At 42.6% G+C, this 13078-nt stretch overlaps 1 protein-coding gene across 4 annotated transcripts in view; it reads left to right on the plus strand.

The window, feature by feature from the left end:
* The window catches only part of LOC140716743 (uncharacterized), a 256747-nt gene that overhangs the window by 165720 nt on the left and 77949 nt on the right, over positions 1-13078 (plus strand). For 3 of the 4 annotated variants that reach the window (XM_073029548.1, XM_073029550.1, XM_073029549.1), the window contains 2 exons: positions 3500-3537; positions 8098-8139. In XM_073029548.1, the coding sequence (XP_072885649.1) occupies positions 3500-3537; positions 8098-8139 (80 nt within the window). The remainder of the gene's footprint in view (positions 1-3499; positions 3538-8097; positions 8140-13078) is intronic. The other variant, XM_073029551.1, reaches the window with a different exon arrangement.

Here is a 13078-nt window from a genome sequence, read left to right on the forward strand (position 1 = left end):
TGATAGCTTGGGGGAAGAAATTGTTACATAGTCTGGTTGTGAGAACCTGAATGTTTCAGAGCCTTTTCCCAGATGGCAGGAGGGAGAAGAGATTGTATGAGGAGTGCATGGGGTCCTTCATAATGCTGTTTCCTTTGCGGATGCAGCGTGTAGTGTAGATGTCCGTGACGGCAGGAAGAGAGACCCCGATGAACTTCTCAGCTGACCTCACTATCCGCTGCAGGGTCTTGCGATCCGAGCTGGTGCAAATTTCCGAACCAGGCAGTGATGCAGCTGCTCAGGATGCTCTCAATACAACCCCTGTAGAATGTGATGAGGATGGGGGGTGGGAGGGAGATAGACTTTTCTCAGACTTCACAGAAAGTAAAGTATAAAAGAGCAGTGAGAGTGGATATTAGACCACTGGAAAACGGATGTTGGAGAGGAAAAAAATGGATGTCAATGAAATAGCGTCTGAATTGAATAAGTGTTTTGTATCAGTCTTCACAGTGGAAGATACTGGTGGTATGGTAACAGTTCCAGCTGTGAAGGCATGAAGTGTGTGAAGTTACCATAACCAAAGAGAAGGTTCTTGGGAAACTGAAAGGTGTGACGATACACAAGTCACTTGGTGTACACCCCAAAGTTCTGAAAGAAGTGGCTGAAGAGATTGTGCAGGTTGCCTCCAGCGTCCTGATGTTGGGTTGGATGTTAACATAAACAATGCATTTCAGTGTGTGTTTCAGTGTACCTGTGAGAAATAAATAAATCTGAATCTGAACTAAAACTATTGTTTGAAATGTTGGAGGAAATGGTAGAAGTCCTGCTGTGTAGATTCTGATTATCTGGGACTTGAACAGTGGGTGTCTTCAAGAGAGATCAGTGTTTGCCTGATGTGCAACCTTAAATTGAGGGAAGCAGCATATCATTGTAGAAATGTTTAAAATTGTGAGAGGATGACTTGAAACCCCAGGGTAGAGGAATCCAAAAATGGGAGTGGGGGTGAGAGCGGAAAGATTTAAAAGGGACTCGCACAGACGGTTGTGATTATATGGAATGAGCTGTTAGAGGTACAATAGCATCATGTAAGAGGCACTTGGAGGAATGGTGTTTAGAGGACCATAGGCCAAACTCAGGAAATTGGAACTGAATGGGTGAGCACTGTGGTCAGAGAGTCTGTTGGGCAAAAGGTCAGAATCTGTACTCTATTAATCCAGGAATCCAATAGATTGCTGTTACTGTCATTGAGGTCTTAGATATCAGATATTCACCAGAAGGCAGCCTAAAATAATAAGGGCCATTCTTTGAATTCTGCTGAATTTTGGCACGCTGTAACCACCAATAAACAGTGAGCAAAGGTCAGCTTGATATCACGCTGAATGTGAATGAACAAGAAGTTGGCTGATACCTAGTGAGGAGAACAGGAGAATTACAACGTGGAAAAGGGAGCTTTGATGGACCAGCAGCAAGCCAGAGGTTTTCTCGTGAGGTGTAAGTGGAGCACTGTAAGCTGTCTTTGAGAATAAAAATTAAACCCTTGCTTGCCTGATTCATGAATATTTCAGTAGTTCCGTTAAGACAAAGGTGAAACAACTGAAACATCTGGTAGTACTAGGCATAATTGCACTGAGATTGCATTTCTTGATTTATCAACTTGTGATTCTAGCAATAAAGAAGCTGTTCAGAGGGGTGGCGAGGAAGTCCACCCCTCCTGCGAATGACCAGGTGCTGTGTCTCTCCGTGGCCGATGTGAGAAGAACCCTGTGCAGGGTCAACCCACGGAAGGCTGCTGGAGCAGACAACATCCCTGGTAGAGTGTTCAGAGGATGTGCAGACCAGCTGGCAGATGTTCTCACTGACATCTTCAACATCTCCCTGAGCAGTGCCACCATTCCAACATGCTTCAAGGCCGCCACCATTGTCCCCGTGCCGAAGAAGTCTTCAGTGTCCTACCTAAATGACTACCGTCCCGTTGCACTTACATCCATCATCATGAAGTGTTTCGAGAGGCTCGTCATGAGGCATATCAAGACCCTGCTGCCCCCCTCACTGGATCCCCTGCAGTTTGCGTACCGTCCCAACCGCTCAACAGATGATGCCATTGCCACCACCCTCCACCTGGCCCTAACCCACCTGGACAAAAAAGACACATACGTCCGGATGCTGTTCATAGACTTTAGTTCAGCATTCAACACAATCATCCCTCAGAAACTGATTGGAAAGCTGTGGGAGATCTCAGTCAGTCCGGATCGAGAGCAGTATCTCCAACACCATCACACTGAGCACGGGGGCTCCCCAGGGTTGCGTGCTCAGTCCACTGCTGTTTACTCTGCTGACCCACGACTGTGCTGCAACACACAGCTCGAACCATATCATCAAGTTCGCCGATGACACCACCGTGGTGGGTCTCATCAGCAAGAACGACGAGTCAGCTTACAGAGAGGAGGTGCAGCGGCTAACGGACTGGTGCAGAGCCAACAACCTGTCTCTTAATGTGAACAAAACAAAAGAGATGGTTGTTGACTTCAGGAGGGCACGGAGCGACCACTCCCCGCTGAACATCGACGGCACCTCGGTAGAGATCGTAAAGAGCACCAAATTTCTTGGTGTTCACCTGACGGAGAATCTCACCTGGTCCCTCAACACCAGCTCCATAGCAAAGAAAGCCCAGCAGCATCTCTACTTTTTGCGAAGGCTGAGGAAAGTCCATCTCCCACCCCCCCATCCTCATCACATTCTACAGGGGTTGTATTGAGAGCATCCTGAGCAGCTGCATCACTGCCTGGTTCGGAAATTGCACCATCTCGGATCGCAAGACCTTGCAGCGGATAGTGAGGTCAGCTGAGAAGATCATCGGGGTCTCTCTTCCCGCCATCACGGACATTTACACTACACGCTGCATCCGCAAAGGAAACAGCATTATGAAGGACCCCATGCGCCCGTCATACAATCTCTTCTCCCTCCTGCCGTCTGGGAAAAGGCTCCGAAGCATTTGGGCTCTTACGACCAGACTATATAACAGTTTCTTCCCCCAAGCTATCAGACTCCTCAATACCCGAAGCCTGGACTGACACCTTGCCCTACTGTCCTGTTTATTATTTATTGTAATGCCGGTACTGTTTTTGTGCACTTTATGCAGTCCAGTGTTGGTCTGTAGTCTAGTATAGCTTTCTCTGTTTTTTTTAATTACGTAGTTCAGTCTAGTTTTTGTACTGTGTCATGTAAACCATGGTCCTGAAAAACGTTGTCTCATTTTTACTATGCACTGGTACAGCAGTTATGGTCGAAATGACAATAAAAGTTGACTTTACTTGACTTAAACCAGAACTACTTCAGTCAGCAGTTTGGTTTAAGTTTCAATCTTGTGTCATACAAATTATAAAACTTTCCATAATTTCAGAACAAAGTTTCAGCAAGCTTAAAGTGAAGCCTGACCAAAGGAAAAGTAATCATAGACTTAGAGAACAAGAAAGGACAATCTTCATCATGTAATTTTTGAAAGTTGTTTTTTTTAATGCAGATACACCAAACAAAAAGCCTGATCAGACTGAACTGAAGGTAAAGTGAACATCTTGTTTTATTTTCATTATAAGAACATGGAATTAAAGGTCTATTTTTCTCTTTTTCCTTTGCCTACTTCAGAGTGAACATTTAAACAGCTTGGTGTTTGGGTCCAACATCCTGTATAAAATTTTTTGTAAGCACAAAGCTTAAATTGACTCGTTGAATGTTCACTCCTTTCCATCTTCCTCGCTAACAGCACTGTGGTTTACTGCCAGATAGTCTTTTTATTTATGGATGGGAAAAATATCAATGGTTTAAAATTCATAGAGTTGGGATGTAATCAGTATTATCACTGACGTTTGTTATGAGGTTTGTTGCTTTCTGCAGCAGTACAATGTAGTACATAAAGAATTACTAGAAGTGACAGTAATGACTAAAGATAGAGGAGCAGAATATGGCCATTTGGTCCATCAAGTCTCTTCTGCCATTTCATCATGGCTGATCCATTTACCCTCTCAGCTCCAATCTCCTGCCTTCTCCCTGTATCGCTTCATGCCCTGGCCAATCAATAATATATCATAAATATACAATGACTTGACCTCACAGCTACCTGAAGCAAAGAATTCCACAGATTCACCACCATCTGTCTAAGAAAAATTCCATCTCACCTGCATTCTAGAAGGATGTTCCGATGTTCTGAGGCTATATACTCTGGCTGTAGACTTTCCCACTACAGGAAACATCTTCCACATCCACTCCATTGAATCTGTACACCATTCAACAGATGTCAATGAGCTCACCCCAGATTTTTCTGAACTCCAATGAATACAGGCCCAGAGCCTGTACATTACAATAAGAAATCAATGTCTTACAATCAGAAAGGTATACAAAACTGTTAAATTAATCAACTAGTCCAAAAAGAGTGTGGGTAGTGCATATCGGATCAATTTTGTGGTGACATAGTTCATTAGCTGGGATGGAGGCAGTGTTTCAATGAACTTGCAGAAACTGCATGGAACCGGTTCCCAGGGGATGTTTTGGGAGCAGGCTGCATCAGTTTATTGAAGTGCAGTTTGGAGAAAAAGTAGAAAGGTGGTTATTACCCTGCCTTGAAGAATATGCTGTGAGAATGTTATTTCCTTGCCTAGTGGAACAGACTGTAATAATGTTATTTCCCTGCCTGTGGAACACGCTGTGAGAATGTTATTTCCTTGACTTGTAGAACTCGCTGTGAAAATGTTTTCTCTCCCTTGTCGAACATTCGTCGAGAATTTCTTAAATGCATTTATTTTAATGCTAGGAGCATTGTAAGAAAGGTGGATGAGCTTAGAGCATGGATTGGTACCTGGAAATATGATGTTGTAGCTAATAGTGAAACATGGTTGCAGGAGGGGTGTGATTGGCAACTAAATATTCCTGGATTTCGTTGCTTCTGGTGTGGTAGAATTGGAGGGACAAGAGGAGGAGGTGTTGCATTGCTTGTCAGAGAAACCACTACAGCGGTGCTTTGGCAGGATAGATTAGAGGGCTTGTCTAGGGAGGCTATTTAGGTGGAATTGAGAAATGGGAAAGGTGTAGTAACACTTATAGGTGTGTATTATAGACCACCTAATGGGGAGCAAGAATTGGAGGAGCAAATTTGTAAGGAGATAGCAGATATTTGTAGTAAGCACAAGGTTGTAATTGTGGGAGATTTTAATTTTCCACACATAGACTGGGACACCCATTCTGTAAAAGGGCTGGATGGTTTGGAGTTTGTAAAATGTGTGCAGAATAGTTTTTTTCAGCAATACATAGAGGTACTGACTAGAGAAGAGGCAGTGTTGGATCTTCTGTTAGGGAATGAGATAGGTCAGGTGACGGAGGTATGTGTTGGTGAGTACTTCGGGTCCAGTGATCACAATAACATTGGTTTCAATATAATTATGGAGAAGGATAGGACTGGACCCAGGGTTGAGATTTTTGATTGGAGAAAGGCTAACTTTGAGGAGATGCGTAAGGATTTCGAAGGAGTGGATTGGGACAATTTGTTTTATGGGAAGGATGTAATAGAGAAATGGAGGTCATTTAAAGGTGAAATTTTGAGGGTACAGAATCTTTATGTTGCTGTTAGGTTGAAAGGAAAGGTTAAAAGTTTGAGAGGAAACTTGGTTTGGAAAAAGAGAGATATCTACAATAAATATAGGCAGCATGGAGTAAATGAAGTGCTCGAGGAATATAAAGAATGTAAAAAGAATCTTAAGAAAGAAATTAGAAAAGCTATAAGAAGATATGAGGTTGCTTTGGCAAGTAAGGTGAAAATATATCCAAAGGGTTTCTACAGTTATATTAATAGCAAAAGGATAGTGAGGGATAAAATTGGTCCCTTAGAGAATCAGAGTGGACAGCTATGTGTGGAGCCAAAAGAGATGGGGGAGGTTTTGAACAATTTCTTTTCTTCAGTATTCACTAAGGAGAAGGATATTGAATTGTGTAAGGTAAGGGAAACAAGTAGGGTAGTTATGGAAACTATGAATATTAAAGAAGAGGAAGTACTGGCACTTTTAAAGAATATAAAAGTGGATAAGTCTCTGGGTCCTGACAGGATATTCCCTAGGACCTTGAGGGAAGTTGGTGTAGAAATAGCAGGGGCTCTGACAGAAATATTTCAAATGTCATTAGAAACGGGGATGGTGCCGGAGGATTGGCGTATTGCTCATGTGTCTCCATTGTTTAAAAAGGGTTCTAAGAATAAACCTAGCAATTATCGGCCTGTAAGTGTGACGTCAGTGGTGGGTAGATTAATGGAAAGTATTCTTAGAGATGGTATATATAATTATCTGGATAGACAGGGTCTGATTAGGAACAGTCAACATGAATTTGTGCATGGAAGGTCATGTTTGACAAATCTTACTGAATTTTTTGAAGAGGTTACTAGGAAAGTTGACGAGGATAAAGCAGTGGATGTTGTCTATATGGACTTCAGTAAGGCCTTTGACAAGGTTCCGCATGGAAGGTTAGTTAGGAAGGTTCAATCGTTAGGTATTAATATTGAAGTAGTAAAATGGATTTAACAGTGGCTGGATGGGAGATGCCAGAGAGTAGTGGTGGATAACTATTTGTCAGGTTGGAGGCCGGTGACTAGTGGTGTGCCTCAGGGATCTGTACTGAGTCCAAAGTTGTTTGTCATATACATTAATGATCTGGATGGTGGGGTGGTAAATTGGATTAGTAAGTATGCAGATGATACTAAGATAGGTGGCGTTGTGGATAATGAAGTAGGTTTTCAAAGCTTGCAGAGATACTTAGACCAGTTAGAAGAGTGGGCTGAAAGATGGCAGATGGAGTTTAATGCTGATAAGTGTGAGGTGCTACATTTTGGTAGGACTAATCAAATTAGGACATACATGGTAAATAGTAGGGCATTGAGGAATGCAGCAGAACAGAGTGATCTAGGAATAATGGTGCATAGTAGCCTGCATTTGGAATCTCATGTGGATAGGGTAATGAAGAAAGCTTTTGGTATGCTGGCCTTTATAAATCAGAGCATTGAGTATAAGAGTTGGGATGTAATGTTAAAATTGTACAAGGCATTGGTGAGGCCAAATTTGAAGCATTGTGTACAGTTCTGGTCACCGAATTATAGGAAGGATGTCAACAAAATAGAAAGAGTACAGAGAAGATTTACCAGAATGTTACCTGGGTTTCAGCACCTAAGTTACAGAGAAAGGTTGAACAAGTTAGGTCTTTATTCTCTGGAACATAGAAGGTTGAGAGGGACTTGATAGAGGTATTCAAAATTATGAGGGGGATAGATAGAGTTAACGTGGATAGGCTTTTTCCATTCAGAGTAGGGGAGATTCAAACGCGGACATGAGTTGAGAGTTAAGGGGCAAAAGTTTAAGGGTAACACGAGGGGGACCTTCTTTACTCAAGAGAGTGGTAGCTGTGTGGAACTGTTTGATATTGTCATTAAAAAAAAAATTGGAAAGGAATGGAGGGTTATGGGCTGAGTGCGGGCCAGTGGGACTAGGTGAGTGTAAGCGTCGGCACGGACTAGAAGGGCCGAAGTGGTCTGTTTCCATGCTGTAATTGTTATATGGTTATATGGTAATGCATTGGTTCTTGCTCCCTTCGTACTGATCTCAAAGGCACTTGCAGTTCTTCTTCCTCTTTTGATTTAGATTCGAGCATCTCCTGATGCAAGTTTGATTGAGAATTTATACGACGGGTGATTGATAAGTTGGTGGCTGAAGGTAGAAGGAGTCAATTTTAGAAAACCTCGCACATTTATGTTTTTAACATAGTTCCCTCCTACATTTACACACTTAGTCCAGCAGTCGTTGAGCATACAGATCTTGGACCTCCAGAAAGTGTCCACAGCAGGAGTGATTGATAAGTTCATGGCCTAAGGTAGAAGGAGATGAGGCATTAACTTCAAACTTTCTGGATAATCACTGAAAGAGTTGATCTGCATGTGCATGTAGCGAGGGCTGTATAACTCATCTCCTTCTACCGTAGGCCACAAACTTATCAATCACCCGTTGTACTCTGTGAATATATTATATTTACTGTTGATGTTCTAGATTTGGTTGTCTTCTGAATATAGTTTTGGTTTTTGTGAATTTCAAACAGGATGACACTTCTGGAGCCAGAAGGAAGGACGGCAAATACAAGGTATTTTAATGTCTTACTTTAGAGTTAACTAAGATCCTTTAAATCGAATTTGATTGTGAAATCTATTACTCTTGCTCAGTTTAGTTATTGATATCCAGAAGGTCAGCCTAATTGATTAAAAAAACCTGCCTGATTCACTGAGGTTGTCCAGTGGAGGATATCTGACATTCTTGTTTGTCTTGTCTCTACTTTGACTCCAGAGCATCAACAGTTTCCTTTGGAACGCCCAAGCAATCCTCTCAGTTGTGCTGTTGCCACAATGCCTTCAATGTCTTGTGAATTCCAGCACCTGTGTATCTGCCTTCGTCATTTCTTATGGCAGTGTGTTCTGGACTCCGACCAACCACTGTTTGGGGAAAAGTTCCCTCTCCGATCTCCTCTCTCCTGTTAGATTCCCTTACTCTCAGGAAAAATATACTGACTATTCACCTTATCTGGGTTCAGAGTAAACTTAGAAACCCCTATAAAGTCTTGACTTTGTGCCAATCTCTGGGGAGGTGGTGAGTTTGGAGGGGTGCGTGGTGGGGGAGCCTCAGCTTATTCAGTTTACTTATAATACCCAAGCCCTCCAATCTCAATAATATCTTTTTCAGTTAATATCCTTCTGTTACAGATGAGGTATTGAAGGTCAATCGAGTGGACAAAACTGTTTCACCGGGAGACTCCCGTGTCAATGAAACAGTAATGAATAATACAAAATAAAATTATTTCAACTTGTCCGAGGGAGTGTACTCTGAGGCCAAAGTGCTAAACAATACAGAATTAATGTTGAGCAGCGAATACTTGGAAAATCTAATTACAGTACTTTCAAATTTTGAGGATTTCATTTTCATTTTCTGAAAGATCAGTAAACAATCCAAATGTGGTCTCACTAACATCTTGTTCATGACATGTCAACTCCTGTACTCAAATGCTGCTTTCACCACCCTGCTGACCTGTCCAGCCAGTTTAGGAAACTATGAACCTTCACTCCTCAGTCCCTATGTTCCACAGCACGGTCTATTTACTGTGCAAGTCCTACCCTGCTTTAACTTCTTAGCAGCTGTTCACAACTTAGAGGACTGTGCAAAAAGACTTGGGCATACAGTGGCATGCAAAAGTTTGGGCACCCCTGGTCAAAATTTCTGTTACTGTGAATAGCTAAGCGAGGAAAAGATGACCTGATTTCCAAAAGGCATAAAGTTAAAAATGACACATTTCTGTAATATTTTAAGCAAGGTTACTTTTTTATTTCCATGTTTTACAGTTTCAAAATAACAAAAAAGGAAAAGGGCCCAAAGCAAAAGTTTGGGCACCCTGCATGATCAGTACTTAGTAACACCCCCTTTGGCAAGTGTCACAGCTTGTAAACACTTTCTGTAGCCAGCTAAGTGTCTTTCAATTTTTGTTTGGAGGATTTTCTCACATTCTTCCTTGCAAGAGGCTTCTAGTTCTGTGAGATTCTTAGGCCGTCTTGGATGCATTGTTCTTTTGAGGTCCATCCACAGATTTTCGATGATGTTTAAGTCAGGGGACTGTGAGGGCCATGGCAAAACCTTCAGCTTGCACCTCTTGAGGTAGTCTATTGTGGATTTTGAGGTCTGTTTAGGATCATTTTCCTGTTGTAGAAGCCATCTTCTTTTCATCTTCAACTGTTTTACAGATGGTGTGATGTTTGCTTCCACAATTTGCTGGTATTTAATTGAATTCATTCTTCCCTCTACCGGTGAAATGTTCCCCGTGCCACTGGCTACAACACAAGCCCAAAGCATGATCGATCCACCCCCGTGCTTAACAGTTGGAGAGGTGTTCTTTTCATGACATTCTGCACCCTTTTTTCCTGCAAACATCCCTTTCTCCATTGCAGCCAGAAAGTTCTATTTTAACTTCATCAGTCCACAGGACTTGTTTCCAAAATGCATCAGGCTTGTTTAGATGTTCCTTTGCAAACTTCTGACGCTGAATTATGTGGTGAGGGCACAGAAAAGGTTTCCTTCTGATGACTCTTCCATGAAGGTCATATTTGTGAAGGTGTCGCTGCACAGTAGAACAGTGCACCACCACTCCAGAGTCTGCTAAATCTTCCTGAAGGTCTTTTGCAGTCAAATGGGGGGTTTTGATTTGCCTTTCTAGCAACCGTATGAGAGGTTCTCTCGAAGAGTTTTCTTGGTCTTCCAGACCACAACTTGACCTCCACCGTTCCTGTTAACTACCATTTCTTAATTACATTACGAACTGAGGAAATGGCTATGCTTTGCTATCTTCTTATAGCCTTCTCCTGCTTTGTGGGATTGTCAAAGGCAGATCGACCCGATGCAATAACGCAAAGTGCCACAAATTCAGTAAAACCATAAAACAAGCGATACTTTGTCAAACTTCACTTTTTATTCATAGTATGCTATGGGGGAAGTTATGGACTGATCTCCCAAAGAGACACTGCCCACCCCTGAACACAATTCCACACAGTTTATTACATTGATGATTACAGGAAATATTATAATTATGTGAGTAAATACAGTTTTAGAATAGTTTCGATCACATGCTAAAATGCAATTAGATATAAAATCATTATTGGTTAGTTATAATTATTTCTGCCAAGACTAGCCTGGATACAACTAACTTCCTCATAATTGCACCTCCCCCTGACACTTCCCCCTTCTCTCGAGCATTCTGTCCCATATTTAGTTATGCCTTGAGATGCCCCTTCAATCATACTATACCCATATTTAGTTATGCTTAGCGCTTTTAGAGAATAATGCCTAGTGTGTCACCTGTTGCCGGGTAGAGTTTCTTTCTGACTGCTCAATAACATAAGGTACCTATAAGACAATTGATCATAAGCTCATCATACTCCTTAATCCATTCCCCCATTTACCTATCCCTCTACCTAAGTTTACCTTTCCTTTCATCATTCCCCCCTTTTTATCATTCCATGATAACCAACTACACGGGGGTCGAAAAGGACATCATCAGCCTCTCCATGACAATTCTACAGCCAGTATTTAGGCAGGTTATTATCACACAACACACAATAATCATTACCATGAGAACAATCAAACTGTGCAGTAAATAAGCCCCCCAACATCCTCCTAGCAACCACCCTATCCAGCCCTCTCCTTCCTTGGACCTTGCCTGAACTCATCCAATTGTTTCTTTATTGTTTCATTTGGAGAAGGAAGTCGGTGAATCAGAGCGGGAGTGTGGCGGAAGCCATTTTGATTTTTTCTTCTTCTCATCGAAGTTAAGAGAGGAGGGACTGTGCAGGCGTGTGACGTCGGGTAGTGAAGCAGGGAAGATTTAAAAAGGACACTGCCTTATACAGCGGGCAGTGGAGTGAGCCGGGAGCAGAGTGAAGGCTTAAGGGCTTTGGCTCAACGGGCTTAGACGGAAACGGGCGAGGCAAGGCAGTTTTAGGTTTCAGTTTTTCCTGTTATTTGAGGAAAGAGGGAAGTATGAGTGTGAGGGCAGCTTGTTGTTCTCAGTGTCGGATGTGGGAGGTCCTGGAGTCTCCTAGCCTCCCGAACGTCCATATCTGCACCAGGTTCGCCAAGCTGCAGCTCCTAAGGCACCGTGTTAGGGAACTGGAGCTGCAGCTCAATGACCTTCGTCTGGTCAGGGAGAGTGAGGAGTTGATAGAGAGGAGTTACAGGCAGGTGGTCACATCGGGACCACGGGAGGCAGGCAAGTGGGTCACGGTTAGGAGAGGGAAGGGGAAGAGTCAGGTACTAGAGAGTACCCCAGTGGCTGTCCCCCTTGACAATAAGTACTCCTGTTTGAGTACTGTTGGTGGGGACAGCCTACCTGGGGGAAGCAACAGTGTCCGGCACAGAGTCCGGCCCTGTAGCTCAGAAGGGTAGGGAAAGGAAGAGGAAGGCAGTAGTAATATGGGCATATTATAGATCACCTAATGGGGAGTGAGAATTGGAGGAGCAAATTTGTAAGGAGATAGCAGATATTTGTAGTAAGCACAAGGTTGTGATTGTGGGAGATTTTAATTTTCCACACATAGACTGGGAAGCCCATTCTGTAAAAGGGCTGGATGGTTTGGAGTTTGTAAAATGTGTGCAGGATAGTTTTTTGCAGCAATACATAGAGGTACCAACTAGAGATGGGGCTGTGTTGGATCTCGTGTTAGGGAATAAGATAGGTCAGGTGATGGAGGTATGTGTTGGGGAGCACTTCGGGTCCAGTGATCACAATGCCATTAGATTCAATATAATTATGGAGAAGGATAGGACTGGACCCAGGGTTGAGATTTTTGATTGAAGAAAGGCTAACTTTGAGGAGATGCGAAAGGATTTAGAAGGAGTGGATTGGGACAATTTGTTTTATGGGAAGGATGTAATAGAGAAATGGAGGTCATTTAAAGGTGAAATTTTGAGGGTACAGAATCTTTATGTTGCTGTTAGGTTGAAAGGAAAGGTTAAAAGTTTGAGAGGAAACTTGGTTTGGAAAAAGAGAGATATCTACAATAAACATAGGCAGCATTGTGTAAATGAGGTGCTCGAGGAATATAAAGAATGTAAAAAGAATCTTAAGAAAGACATTAGAAAAGTTAAAAGAAGATATGAGGTTGCTTTGGCAAGTAAGGTGAAAATAAATCCAAAGGGTTTCTATAATTATATTAATCGCAAAAGGATAGTGAGGGATAAAATTGGTCCCTTAGAGTAGTGGTCACCAACCTTTTTAAGCCCAAGATCCTCTACCTCGGCCTTAGTGAAAGCCAAGATCGACCCCAGATCGATTAGTTACACGCATGGGCAGAAAAGACCAGAACCCGCAACCCGGAAGTAGAAATAATGTATAAACACCAGGGGTCACCACCCTTTTTTGCATCGCGGACCGGTTTAATATTGACAATATTCTTGCAGACCGGCCGACGGTAGTGGGGGGGCCCAGTGTTAAACACGACCGGAATACAGCGATACTCAAAGCAGGTTCCTTATGTCCAGTCTATTCC

This window comes from Hemitrygon akajei, chromosome 26 (assembly GCF_048418815.1).
Source record: "Hemitrygon akajei chromosome 26, sHemAka1.3, whole genome shotgun sequence".
Lineage (NCBI taxonomy): Eukaryota > Metazoa > Chordata > Chondrichthyes > Myliobatiformes > Dasyatidae > Hemitrygon > Hemitrygon akajei.